The 15,901-nt window shown below is 36.6% G+C and overlaps 1 protein-coding gene across 1 annotated transcript in view; it reads right to left on the minus strand.

Annotated features, from left to right (window-relative positions):
* The window catches only part of LOC105619068, a 54,375-nt gene that overhangs the window by 10,734 nt on the left and 27,740 nt on the right, over positions 1-15,901 (minus strand). Inside the window, 3 exon segments of the mRNA XM_012200598.1 lie at positions 8,307-8,413; positions 11,268-11,388; positions 13,938-14,157. Of these exon segments, the coding sequence (XP_012055988.1) occupies positions 8,307-8,413; positions 11,268-11,388; positions 13,938-14,157 (448 nt within the window).

Raw genomic sequence — 15,901 nt, forward strand, 5'->3', positions numbered from 1 at the left:
GTGTGTGTGTTAATTTTGCGCAGCAGATTGCGTTCTACATCGCACAGCGCGTCTGTACTCTTCATCTGAATATAAATGAACGTTTCGCTCCATTAATCTGATAATTAATTCGATGCAAGAATATTATCGTCGATAACGATTGAGTCAGATTCGTGAATTTGTAGCAGATACTGATTTATGTGCTTTATTCGAGCTTATGGGCGTGAGATATAAATATAAAATTGAAAGAGATACCGCGGGCACGCAATGCTCGGCAGAGAATACGTCGATTGAAATTGAGCACTTCATCGCGAATAAATTCATTACGAATAAAACAAATCTATCGAACGTCAAAAAACTAAATGAAACGATATACATGTCGCCGAAGTGAATACGTTGTGCGCATGTTTTATACTGTCACATCGCATTCTATATGATTCGTTTATAATGGAACTCGACATATCGCGAATTTAGATTCTAAATGCCAAAAGTAGCCGGAATATGAAATATGCCTCGTTGACGCATTACGTTCGCGTGTGATTTCGAAAGTCAACGTCAGATTGACCGTTGCAACGACTGACCGATGCAACATAAATATCGCAATTACCATCGATATCGAACGTATAATTTGTTGTTTGCGTGTGTGTTACGAGGTTAATCGTTATCAGCGCATATTGATTCCACGTGTAAGCCGCGCACTCCAATCTTGCGATCGAACACACTCGAACACGCTAATTTAACGCGTCAGGCTTGCAGTCGTAAACTGCATTCATTTTTAATTGATCACACTGCGGCGATGCACACACTGCAGCGATTATGCGCGGCGTTGCACTGGATATACTTAAAGCTCTAGATATACCAAAGTAGCGTAATCCTTTTATTCGAGCCGAAATACCGACAAGTTTCCTTTTGGCTATTTGGACCTAATGGCTTATAGTCCAATAAGCGCCTAGTATATGGTTAGTAGTTCCAAAATGGAGGACTTTTGCGCTACTTTGATGTACTATGCTTTGTTTTTATTATCTTTTTATTATCTTTCTGACAAAGGAATTCCACAGAAATAATACTATCGTTTTTCCGTCTCTATTCGACACTCGAGGCGCAATCTGCAGTAATATCTCGTCAGATCGTAGCCATTTTAATTTAGCCCAGTGAGTCAAGAGATTTGATTACTGGGGCAGAAGAAGAAGCGCCGACTGTTACCATCTTCCTTCTATCAATTCGCACTCTCGTTTGGCTTCTTATTTCCGTAAATCTCTTATCCCATGACAGTTAATCCACACTGAGGGTACAGAATCAAATATTCTTAATATCGATCCTTATTCTTAAATTCGACCCGATTCTCTTGAATATAGAATAAATCAAAGAAATAAGATCGGGATTTATGCAAAGAAATATTAAATAGCTCGATTTTGTTTCGAATTATTTTAGAAATTACGATTCTTACCTAGACAACATGTATGTTTAAAGGATGTTATGAAGACATTATAAAAACGTCTTTCTCGGGACATGTAAGACATTATAAAAAAAAATAGAATTTCTCTTATTTAATTAGATTTATTCTCATAGGTTTATTTCAAATTGTAATTCAATATAAAGATATTTTCTAGACTCTTGTGTGTTGTCTGGATTATTCACATTAGTACCATAAAATAGGATAACTTTTATAATGTGAATCAAAGTTATTCCGATTTTAGGTCAAAGTTATCCTATTTTACGATAATTAAAATTACCACTTGAATCCACTCACTAAGATTTATATGTAGGTTTTATTTATATATAGATCAACATTGCTTCTTTTCTCTCGATGTGATTCTTTATCAAGATGAAAGTCACAAACAGAGCAGAAACGGTCAACCAACGAACCAACCAGTCGGCACGTGGTTGACAACTGGTAGTTTCTTAGAAATAACTTCGCTCAGAAATTGTCTCAATTTTCTTCTGCTCCTTTTTTGATTATCCGATCTCGTTTTCCGCGCCGAGAGTATATAAACACGCGAGGAAAGAAACGCTCATAACGGAGGAAATAAAAAGGCTTAGGATGGAGGAGACGCGCTGTCTAAAACAGACCACTTCCATCACTTCCACCACGCCGATTTTATTCTTTCTTCTTTTTTTCTTTATACTGTGTCCCATTTATCTCCTTTTTTTCAACAGGATAACCCTCCCTTTTTCCATACCATCTCGCTTTTTCCTTCGCTACTTCCGCTGTTAGCGACGGACTAGGAAAGCGCTGACTGGATACGCTTTTTGAAAGGCAAAAAAGTTTTGTGTTGCAGCTTGCCGTATTCTCTGCTTATCGACTTTTCTCGTCGGAGTACGTTCCGCAGCGCAAATGCTGTTCAACCTTCTTTATCTTTTCAGTTGATCGTAAATAATAAAATACCTCTTAGTGTTCTTCCTCTTACGTTAAGTGCACAAAGTGTAGTTTTTACATTAAATTTCACATCATTTAAAATTCATCATGCGTTCTTCGTCTATCCTATAATTAGAGCTTTTTATTCAGCTTCGATTAATGCAGGGTAGAACGATGCGTTGTTACACAGCTTGTTATCGTTCCATTATTGAAGTGTTAAATATATACGAGCGATGATAAGAAATATGAAATGATCCCGAGCGCGTTCAAGCGAAACGTTAAGGCCTCCTTTGGGAGCCCCGGTGAGCTTCGGTTATTTAAGACGACCGAGACTGCCAGGGAAATTTCTCCGCGTGTAAGATTCTTCTTACACGGGTGCGCGAAATGCGAATCCCTGCAGTGGGAACGTTGCTGCTGCTGCTGCTGCTGCAGGCGCATCTCGAGTCGCCTCTTCCATTTGCGAATTTCACTATCGGCAGTAGCCTTAGGAGCGATGAAAGAAAGCAAATCGAATCCCAATGGATTTTTCTTCGACGAGTTTCTCTTGGCTTCTCGCGTTTTCGACGCGTTCCGAACGTATCCGACGTTACCACATTTCAACTGTTTCTTACTATTGGCTACGATCCAGCATTGATCGAGGACATTAACATTCTTTCTCTTGCTTCCTGCATTATATTTCGCATACTTAAAATATATATCACTGAAACGTGCTGCGAATCAAATTGGTGAAACGACAAAGCTACATAACGTTATGCCGACGAGAATTCCGTAGAGTCCTCCTGATTAATGGGATACGTTCGTCCAATTGTGTTCTTTTATGCAATTTCTAAGACGATAAGAAATGTATCTAGTCATATACATGACGTGAATGGACTGCGGAAGCTGAGCGTAGCTATTACGCTTGTCTGTACGTTGAACTATCGATCTTCGCCGAGGAGAAGCGCATACGTATGCAGCTTGCATCGCTCTCGTCTGCCACATCGTTCGCAGCCGCGGAGTACTACGATTGCAATTTCGATTGGCGAACTGTAATTTTCTATGACATACGCTGCCTGTAATGCCGTGTAAAGTTATACGGCCCACGCGCTTATCATTTTTATTGACATCCGATGTTATAGCAGCGTCGGCAGAATCGCGATAAAAATGGTGAAAAATAAAAAGTCGTCGCTATATAAACGAGGAACGACACTGCGTGGTTGGGAGAGTTTTGGTTTTTCTCGCCCGGCACATAAATGGCATAATTCACCGAACGATTCGACACGTTACTCTGCGACCAACGATAACTCACATTCCCGATAACTCACAAATCTGGATTACATTAAAATCCCTTCGTCGGTACGACGACGTCGTAACCCTTTTCCGTCGATCGGCGAAACTTTATAAATTGCTTTAGTTTTCACTGTAACAACCGGAATGCAAGACAACAAGAATAGCAATATATTTCGTCCAACTTTAATATATTTCGGAACTTCACGCAAGAATGAACAGCAACGTTGGGAGATTCAGGTACATCGCTCGATCGATCTTCGGGGTTCGACTTCGTGCCGGACGAAGTGCATCGATCGCAGAATATGTGCATGCCCCGGTGGTGCAATTGGAATGCAAGAACCCGACTGCGGAATACGCGGCACAACGCAAAGTGTATCATATTTCATATATTATATCACGTTGCTTATTAACCCGATGGCGCTCTGTGATGTAGTAATGATCTTTTCGTGTTTTCGCTTTGAATCGCGAGCGGTGCGCGCGGGAATACGGTGATTGAAAAATCGAGATTTGTGTATGAGAGAAAGAAAGATCTGTGCTTATTGAGAAGGGCGCGCGCGCGCGCCTTTCTGCTCTTGATTACGGATTGTCGGATGAATTCGTAGCCTCTGCTTCCGCGCAAGACAAAGTTCCAAACTCATCAGAGAATCTGTAAGCGACAGAAATTGCGCGGTCGTGTATCACAGTGATTTTGAAACTTTGCTCTCGTGATTCGGAGAAGAGTGATTGAGAGAAGATAGAGTATTACGACGAAAAGTATATAAATAGCGATCTTTGTAGCCGCGCTATATTCTATAGAGAATTTTAACAAGTTTTTGTGTAGTTGTATTTCAAGCGTGTGTATGTACGTGGTTACTAGAACTGATTGGTGGTTCATTATCGAGAGTGTGGTGAAGGTTCGTTAAAAAAATTTCTAAAGGTATCAGTATCGTATCACCTGTGATGGCGATCTTGCAGGACCACTTGCTGGTACCCTCAAGGACGATCTGTTCGGCCTGCTCAAGGCTGTCTATGTGCGTATCCGGGTCGACTGAAAACGTCGTGCTGAAAAGAAGACAATGTCGTCGTCATCGGTTAGTCCTTCGACAACCTCTCGTACCCTTTTCCTTTCATTGTCAATCCATACTCTTTTAAAGATTCCTCGAGGAAGAGGATCCTCTTGAGACAGCAGCTTTGAGACGATCAAGGAAGTCTTACGGAGGCTACCGAAGGACGCGGGATCGTCGCGAGGCGGAAAATCGTCCGAAATCATCCAGCAACAGCGATGGCAGTATATTCAACAGCTCAGCTATGCTAGCAAGATTACATTCGCGCAGCCAGGATATTTGTATTAGCCTGTGTATACCTCAGTACTTTTGTATCTGTATCTCATGTAAAAGCAAAGCGAGACGTGTGTTTCAAATCCGCGTCTCAATACAAGATGAATTAGCTCTATTCGCTAGTCAAAGTTTTTATCCCTATGGATTCTCTGTGTGCCTTTTGCCAACTTTGCTCGAGTCGAGCATACGGAATTTAATGGATGAATATGGATGATGGATGTCAATCGGGAAGGCGGGTCCTACTTGAATCTCGAATCGAATTATAACTCGACCGGAAGCAATGCGATTGATTTTATTTGCATAAAAAAGGGATGATGAGATCGATGCTTAGGTGTGGCGAAGTATTAATAGCTTCGAAGTAGAGAACGAGAATCGTATCGAACACGACGCGTTTCATACGGCGGAATGCCGTACAAAGTTCCTTCGAAGTTTTATACCAAATGCATGAAAGTATATAGAGACCAATCGATCACACGCGCCTTGCTGTACCAAGCGCATTACCACCTGTTAATCTCGAATCGTTGTAGAATTAGCGCTGTTTTATGCAGGAAGCTGTTCTGTAAAGGCACGTCCATCAGTCTGGAATAAGAAAACTTGTTGCTCGACTTGCATGGCTCATCGCCAACACGAGACTTCCATTGATCTCTCAGTTATGGTAATCGTTTCACGAAGACGATCAACGATAGGAACAGCTTTCTAAGCGATCAATTACTTGATTAAGTTTTTACTTGTCTATTAACTCAGGAAAATGTAATTTTTCTTTTTTTTATCGAACAAGAATTCTAAGAATCCGTTATTCATGATTTAAATATGTATATCGAGTTAAAGATTTTTTAAAAATTATATTATAAAAATTGGAGCTTGTAATCGTATTTTATAAATGATTTAGAGAAGTCTGAGATAACATAATTTTCTTGAGAATAAATTAAGTTTTACCGAAAGGAAGAAAGAATGATGAACCGAAGTTTTAAGTTATGACCATCGATCAATATTGTTGAATTATTCTCGGTAAAAAATACTAAATATATATCAAGAAACACGGTAGTGCCTTTTGCCAAGTATTATTATATGTAAGAACTATATGCTTTACATTTTCATGCCGACAAGACAACGATTTGGAGAAGAAAAGTTTTATTTTTCTTTTGAATTGGAACCAATGACTGATTCTGGAGATACGTCATCGCGCGAAATGAAGGTGACGAGTACAAAGAATATGGAATGTGTGCGTGAAATATTTCGATCATGATACTTTTTCCTCGATCTCACGTATTTTTTACACGTGTTTTTCATCGACATATCTCGTATGGAAATAATCCGTGGGAAAGAAATCGATACGCGCTACACGTGTCGTTGCGGTTTGTTTACGAGAAGTGAATAAACGATGCAGACTAATTTAAGTGTTTCTTCAATAGGGATGTAACTTTATAAAGCTACTTTCAAACAAAGATAAGTATTTTACGCGACACATTGTCTTATAATCCCTCCTGCATGTTTGACAAACTTTATCGTCCATAAATTTCATAATAAAAGTAATTTATTTCTCGAGATAAAACGTACAAGAGGTGAAAGACGAAAAAAAAACATTTATCTACCCTTCAATATGAATGTTTTTGTAATAAATTGCATTAAACGCAAACTATCGAGCTAATCCGACATCTATCGAGACGAGTTCATTTTCCTTATCTTTGACACGCGAAACCTATTTCTGTTACAGGTTCGAACGAGGAGTTAAGCTGACACGTGCGATCGAAGCAATGATCGATGCCCGTGACGTCTGACTCTCATCTCGTAGCGAAACGCAACTGGAAAGAGAACATGCCCTGGATATATCAAAGATTACAGGTGGTCGGTAGATTGCTTTCGATAGACATCGCTGTGGTATTGGACCTATCGGTCAGGGACTTGCGATCATGGAAGCTCGATGGCTATAGGCGGGCTGAGTTTGCTTTAGACAATAGCAACAGCACATACTTGCAGCCACAACAAGTTGCCACGTGACCTTAATGGACTTTCGATTGAATTCTCTTGGAGGAGAGGAGCATTGCGTGATACCAGTGCGATCGCATGACGTGACGCACGAGGAGTACATATGTACATATAAGTACGTATATGGACTATGGAAACTCATACATCTTCATATCGATACATAAACAGAGTGACACTCGAAATGGGATTTCAAATCAGAAACGTGTACCTGGTGATTTTCACTAACGAGAAATAACGGGCGATTCGAGATGCATTTCAAGGATTTCCGGAAATAAGTACTTCACCGAACGATGGTAATTGGGGTGTTGTTTCTGAAGGAATTCGCTCGAGCCGACTGCGAGAGATTTCATTTCGCCGATGGAATACGAAACTCCACTCGTTCTCTGGAAAAGAGGCTATTGCAAATAGCACACTGAGCGCGCGAATGAGAAGAGAACTGTCTGCAAACTCGATTTCATGGATCTCGTTGAAGTGGACTGGTTGCCACGGCAGCAACTGGGATTGGCGTAAAATTGGAGCGAAGGGAAGTACCTGTTGGTGGCAAAAAAAAAAAAAGGGAAAACACTGATAGGGAGGCGAATACCGAGTAATGTTCAATTAAACAGTGTTGTACACTAACGGTTAGCACGCGGTATTGTCACATCCAGCGGACAAATGTAAGATCATAAAAACGCCAGCACATACACGTAAAACAGCAGCATAGCATACACTGGCATACACGCGCACACATACAGTAATCTGCATTGGTCGGATGGGAATAGTTACGAGAGAATGTAAGTCAAGGTGTTCCTGAGGAGGGAATTAGAAATAGCTCGTCCATTGTGAGATTATGCTCGTAACAAAGTTGTTGGATATAAAATAACACTCAGTCAGCTTATGAAGAAGTTAAAGAAAAAGGAAGAGTTACAGTTAAAGCTAAGTTTTAGATTGCAATTTGTGTAGTTCGAATGTGAGATCATTCCATTTAAATGAACCATATTATCGTACGATGGTCGAACAATTTCCGGGATTAAATATAGGAATTACATAAAATGATATTTGTTACTCAATTATTGGTACATTCATGGCACAATCAATACAATACAGCCACCAAGAGCCAGTTATTATTATGCCATTATCAAATCTACGTGTGATGGCAATAATAATAACAATAATAATAATAAGAAGAAGTAATCAAAGTAATCTTGTGCGTACACGCATTATGTATATATAGACATAATATATGGAGACAACGGTGACTCGCATTTGTATATACAGATCAAATTATATAGGCATACCCAGCACACATATGTATTATGTATTGGGACGGACACCATACTGATGACATACGCTCGTCACGTGGGATATGGAGAGTGCACAAGACCAGTTTAGGAATCGCCGAGCACGAGCTGGCCACAAACCTGTAATAGCGATCTTCGCCGACCATTTGCTGGTACCATCCAAAACCGACTGCTCCACCGCCATCATGTGACCCATGTGCGCCTTTTCGTCGACCCCGAAGACTGACCTAAACTCCGACGAGACTCTCTTTCATAAGCTGTGTCAACGGCCACGATCTCGTCTATTTATCTCGTTGTGAAATATATCATTGTTTCGAGATTATCTAAAATAGTTCTTTTTACCGCGAATTCTCAAAAAAAGATTATTTTGTTTCGCGAAATATTATTAGCCTGTAGGAATTTCAATAAAGGAATTTAAATAAAAAACTTAAAAAAAAATATTTGCGATAACACGAATGAAATTTCAACTGGCACATGAATGTAGTGTTCTTTTTCAGTTGGGAAAACTATGCTCGCTTTTATGCTTTTTAGTCAGCATTCCGTGAAACAGAATACGTTACAGGATTATTATCAGTAGCAAATTGCTACGTGACTACTTGAGAAGTTTCTTTGTAGGACTAGCAGTTTGCTCAGACGACTCTGTTTTTCGTTAAATTTTTCTGATATTCCGAATAAAAGAAAAACAGCAGTAATCGAACGTTTTGATAATGAAAATTTTTAATACGCGTGCCGAACAAAACAGTTTTCTAATTAAAACGACTGCTCATCGATCAACTCGCTAACGAGAACGATGAATTGCTCATTCGTGATTATATTCCTCAGAGAAGACGAAATCGGGCCTGTGATGGTGAAAATTCCGCTTTAATTTTGTTAATTCTTCCTTACGATTTTCTTTGCCCACTGTCGCCACTGCATCGCCATATATTGATCTAAGCGTTTCATTTAATTATAGATTAATTCCAGTCTATTGCCATTGAGTACAAGCAGTTTTAATTGACAACTAATTATTATCCTCTAGGATATTAAATTAATTTTCAGTAATACATACAACTGTTGCGGGCATAACATTCTGCGTTGCAGTATTTCTTGTGGAAACGACCAGATCTAGTGCTTTTCCTGGCACGTAATAACGCTGCAGCTGTTTCGCACTAATTTCGCTCGTGCTAATTATCGTGATAAGTTAAATTACTAATGATTACTAATATTCGACCGAAACGAGAAAAATATCTGTTAGTATTAATGAGCACTGATTAATTCGCGTTTACTAATAAGTTTATAATGTTTACTAAATTTATCAATTTATCACGTGTTTATGTTGAATTGATTAAAAATAATTCGAAAATATGATATTCTCTCCTAAAACAATTTCGCAGTTAATTATAAATTATATAAATGTAATTTGAGATTACATATCTAAAAAAGTTTCTATAACATGCTAATTACATGACTAATGTACAAATATTGACCGATTTATTGACTTTATATAGGTCTCTTGAAATGCAGATCGCGCAAGCGATATTAATTAACGTTGATTTTCATTAGCCTACCGAGGCTTTTACGAAACCGTATATACTCTATGTTGCATCGTCGATGTTTATAATCGCGATAACAAGCCAATACTTGGTAATAAGATTGAAATGCGGCGCGGGTAACGGAGATATCTCGAATAGCTCGACGCTTAATTAATTGTGGCAGATATGTGACGGATTGACGCAAGGTGCGCAAATGCGATTAGACGGTTATTGTAACGATGCTGACGTATCTAAGCCGCGTGTGTTATCCATTTATCATTTATCACAAATAGGTCGGTTTTGGTATCTGAAAACAATTATTCGATGTGTGATCTCGTTATATTTTCGCATGAACAAAACAAAATTTATTTAAATAAATATATTTAATATTAGCAATATTATCGAGTTATATAGTCGAATTTCAAATAACACTCAAAAGATTTTTGTTTCACGATTTCCCAGGCATTATAATTCAGAGTTTGAACTAGAATTATAATATGAATGTATGCACGTTGCAATTTATGTCAATGCTGATTATATTGATTGGACAATATTAATTTGTGAGATTATTTAATTTTGACAGCTTATTTGATTACATAACAATAATACATTTACTGAATGAAGCGGGTTTTACCTTCCCATTAATCGATAATATTGCGGAAATTATTATAACTAAATACTGAAATGAATTATTACACTAAAATCGTTGTAGTATTACTTAATTTTCCTTTGCCACTTTTACTTTTGTCTCTCTTTTTATATAACAAATGTATAAATTACTAATATATACAAATTTATAAATTATCTAAAAATGTTTTTTTTGGCAGTTTTATGGAAAGACTATCGATTATATATCTGTTGTAAGTTTTGAATAGAAAGACTATCGATGATATGTCTGCAGTAACGAAATACCCAATGCGATGTAAAATCACACAAATTCTCCAAGATAACACGAAGATAACTTCAAAGTCTGAAACGCGAATCGTGCTTGCCGCATTTATAGTAAGGCATTACTCATGAACATTCACACAATACGCTATTCCTGAGAATGTGTAGTGACGCATTAATATTCGTCCAAACGATGTTTATACGGCCTTTAACGATTTTCTATGTTTGAGTTTGTGAAATACAATAGATCTGGCTCGCTGTGGCGATTTATCCACGGAACCATTTACAATCCCCAAAGCAGAGACCGAGTAGAATGGAAAAAGGGATTCAAAGGAGGTTGTTACGATAATTAATTAATTCATGGCTTTTTATCCGCAGTTTTTAAAAGAAAAAGTACGCCGTTGCAGCAATCAGGCGACATTGAATTATTTTCTTTATGAGATTTCTATACAATGCGCAACGAATGCGCCAGTGAGACTGACTGCGAATCTACTGATCCAAAAATAGCGAGCAGTGGTGACAGATGAAAAAATCATTAAATCACATCGATACATCGATCGACGCTATTTCTCCTCGAACCGAACTGTTATTAATTTACAGTACGGTTATCGTTGGATGTAATTCTGCTGCGAGGAAAAGAAGAAAAGAAAAAGAAGCAAGCGCGCAATAAGCGGATACTCACCGAATAAGTTCAAAGATCTCCGGTTTCTCTTGTTCCCTTTGCTTCATTCTCTCCTTCATCGCCGTGATTATAGTATTCGCCTTATCCTCAGCGCCGTGCTTTGAACTCTTTTCAGCCGCCCCTATAAAATGGAATAATATATGAAATAATATATTATCAAATATATTGTCAGCATATATATAATTATATATAAGAATGGCCAGGAGCATTAATATACATTACGATCACATCTAATTATTAAAAATTGTTAATTGTTCGATCCAAAACTTATGACATATTCTTTGATTGTTGAGATTTTTACAATATCAATCTGTAAATTTGAAGTGACTCATATCTGACAATTAGGGGAGTTTTATTAAATTATGTTTTTTATTATTAGCTGAGGAGGAGCTGACTCCAAAGAGAGTCAAAACATTCTATTGATTTTTGAATGTATTTCAGATGTATGGATTAAAGGAGTAAAAAGAAATTTTATTTAATTACTTTGTGTACCAATTATCTAACCAATTATCACTCTGTACTTTCATTCGCTCTATCAAACATCATTGGTTTTTTGAGTGTTGAAAGTCCGTAACAAGATTACATTTGGAATTAATTATCAAGCATCTGTATATTCGAGATTTGTATATGGGTATTTAGTCGAATTATTAAAGATGTATTACTAAAATTTATGGTCGAATTCGATTGATTCATACATTAATTCTCAATCTTCTCAATGTCGCTCCGGTGTTGATAAAACGCTTTTATCTCCAGTAAAAAAAAAAGATTAGAGAACGTTTTACACGCAAAGAAGATTTATTACACAATTCTCGGCGCAGATACCGCACTGTTTTTCAATGCATTAGCTGATAAAACGTTCACAAAAAAATATGTGATTTTTTTTCGAGATAGAATTCTACATCGTGAAAATCATGATTTGTATCATGGGCAGTGATTGAGTAATACCAGCTTTTTTGGAATCAACACTACATTAATAATACCATTAATAATACCAACATTAATAATACCATTGGCATAACGGTATTACGTTTCACAAAATTATATATAAATTGGAAAATATAGTATATTGCGTATAGATCGTGATAGATGATCATGTATTCTGCGCGTTACACAATAGACGCGTCAATTTTGATTATATATAATCGGACATCAGATACGTTAGATGCCAGAACGATATCGTGGTAGCGAAACATTTCATATGCAATCTAATACGCGGTGTCAGACACGTTTCGAATTTTACATCAAGGTATACATCGAAATAGTTTCTTTCTTGAATTATCGATATTGGCTATTTTAATTATTAAAAAAGGAAATCCTTGACAATACAATCATATAGGGATATAGAGAAGGAAACCTGAAAAAAATAAGCGATAGGAAGAGACGTAATACGAAACACCCGGTACATTGAAATTACAACGGATAGCGGTGGATGAGGGAGAATTAATTGAGAACGGAATTACGGGGCAAACTGTCGTGCGGCGAGTCGGAGGCGGAGAGACTGTAAATTAATCGTGGACTGTCCGATCAAGGAAAGAAACTTTATCGAGGACAGAGTCAGAGCAGAGGGGAAGAGGTTGGGAATCATTAGTCTGGGAGTGCTAGCATGAATCGATAGCGAATAGTATCCAGACGAAAAGGACACCTATAGAGAGAACGCGAAGATCACCGGAATCAAATTGAAAGTCTGATAGACGGGCTGACGTTAAAAGTGTCATTACTTCCCGATTTCCGGACATTGGAGATTGGTTTATAAAATCTGTCATGTCATTGCCGATACTTTTATCAAGCCAAAATGCGAATCGGCCTCCTCGCGAATCGCGCCTACGTAAAATTGATATTTCCGCGAGACACTCAATCCGTGCGAAATTCAATTGCGCGATTTAACAATCGCCCGTTTATCAATAATCTTTCGATTATCCCGTCACAAATCGATTTTGTATGAAATACGAGAGTAATATCCGTTTATTGACAAGACATCGGCCGACGAAATAACATTATAACTGGCAGAAGCAACGAACGGAGGTCTTGTAAAGCAAATTAATAATTAATTCACGTAGTGAGAGCGAAGACAGAAAATAGTAATTTAGATGTATATCTGTTCATAATTATCAGTTACACTTTGTTTAATTGCGAAACTTTTCTCGATTTCACTTAATTCTTATTGTCCCGTCGAGAGACAATTGATTTTATTACTGTCCAATTAATAAATAAATTCAAGGTTTTTAATTACGTACCTGAAAAAGGAAAAGTTATGTGATCTCAGAGCGTCCGATACATTTATACAATAGCTCCAAATTCATTAATATATAAAAATGATAATTTATAAATTTTATTTAAAATCTGTTAATTTTAATGATGTGACTGAAAAAAATTTCCTAAATTGTAATAAATATTTGTTTGAGTAATATCAATTAAACGTTTACTTACAGCAAATAAATATTCACCAACAAAAGAAATGATACTTCAATTAATAGCTTTTGTATCAAATAAATGTATTATAGGTTTATCTTTAGTAAATATTTAGTTAATATTATTCAAACAAATATTTATTAAAATTTAGTAAAGTCTTTTTCAGTTAACCGAAATAAAATTAATACATATCCTTGATAAATATATTTAATATTACGGAAATCGCGCTTGAAAATTGAAATATAGGTTGATGTTACTCACTCTGCAAACAATCGGCGTTCAAAAGGTCCTTGCACTTTTCGTGACACTTGACACCGCATTCCATACATCGCACTCCTTGTCGAGCAATGCCCCAGAGAAGACCCTCGCACTCGTAGCAGTACGTCGGTGATGTGGCCGTCCAGGTAACAAAATTGTGAGGAGTGGTTGATGATATGGGATAGATCATCGCTTGCAGAGTTTTCTTGTACACGTGCATCTTCTGTGGGTGTTTCGTTATATGATTTGCATTAAGCCGTTATATTAAGAAAGAAAGAGAAAAAGGTAAGAGATAGATGGGCAGTTTGTAAACATTTATTTTTCTACTTCAATTCTTCGCTCGTAATAATTATAACTTTTGAGGGATTTAAATAGTTCGTTGGATATTATCATAAATTACTAATCCTTTGGTAGTCGATGCCTTTTGATATGTCAAAATTTCCAATATTATACAAAAAGAATGATTTTCTTTTTCTAAAAGGTTAGGTAGATATAGGTTGAAAAATAATTTTGTTAGACCATCAAAATAATTATGTAGGATGCACAAGCTAATTGAATGTCAAAACTTTGTAGCATTTCCCATTATGCTCAAGTGACCTACATAATTGTTTTGTTAATTTAACAAAATTATTTTATGTTTTAATATTAATTAAAATAGTTTAATTATTTAAATTTAAAATTATTGTATTCAAATCTGTATTTATAGATACTATACATTTTTAAATATTTTAGAAAAATCATTCTTTCCATTCAAGCTGAATTTTAATAACCGATGTAAAATACGAAATGTATTTACATCGTTTATTATTATTAAATTTCAGATATTGTTTTACGAACATTCTGTTTATTGCAAATAGAAAAGATGTACTTTGAATTTCCGACATTTACAGCATATGATGAAGTGACAGATGAATTTCCATTAACGTAATATAAAATATTCTATTACTCGCGAACAATCGATCGAGCAATTGTGTAATAAAATTGTATCAGATATTATATTATCGAGGCTATTTTTGAATAAAATGAAACAGCTTTATCATATGACCTTTTAAGAAAGCTCTTTTAATTTATTACTTGTGCTTTCGCGTTATTCTTATCGATCTAAGATACATTTCCTTCAATGTAAAATTTTTAAATTATAAACGGAATACCGAAGGATTAGCATTTTGATTTTGTCCATTCCGATCTTTCTTGCAAAAACTCTATCATGGATTCAGTTATTAACTGAAGTGCCTTTGTGGGTTCTAGTTACATAATCATATGCACGCAAATCATATGCAGACATAGATTTTACAAAGGAAAACCTGGTATGGTTCCAATAAAAGCGAATTGAATATGCTAGAAACTGTTTTACGTTCCTACTTGCTCGTGACTTTCGAAAACAAAGTGATTCTCATTATTCGGCTTTAGATTTTCGAGAACATCTCTCCTATCGGTTTTCTTTTTCTTCTAGATATCTTTTTTTCATGCTTGTGAAATAGGATTACTTATGAGAATTTCATGAGCGTACGCGAGCTCCTCGATCCTAAGGAGATCATCACATTTCATATTGGACATCTAGAATTTTCGCGCTCCATCTTGTTTTTCGTTTTTAGAAGAAAATTTTTTTTTTGAAAAGCAGTAGTACGTGAAGAAGTTTTAGAACAAATGATATTTTCTATATATATATCCTTAGACTTTTCTGGCAATATCTTTAGATTACCTAGCGAAAGGACGTAGGTGTAAAAGCATCGCTAAGCATGGTAACTAACGTGTGAACTCGAGATGTTCCTCGATGCATGAATTTTTCAAAATCCGTATATCTTCATTCCAACGTAAGAATATGTATGAGCTACTGGTTGAGTTACCTTTCAATACATTATCTCGATATTCTTCAGATGATCGGAAATGTCGAAAGAATTTTTCCAGTCGAATATTTTATTATTAAGAGCAAGAGCACTCTGCGAACCTAAATCTTACATCTAAGG

This window comes from Atta cephalotes (genome assembly GCF_000143395.1).
Source record: "Atta cephalotes unplaced genomic scaffold scaffold00019, whole genome shotgun sequence".
NCBI lineage: Eukaryota > Metazoa > Arthropoda > Insecta > Hymenoptera > Formicidae > Atta > Atta cephalotes.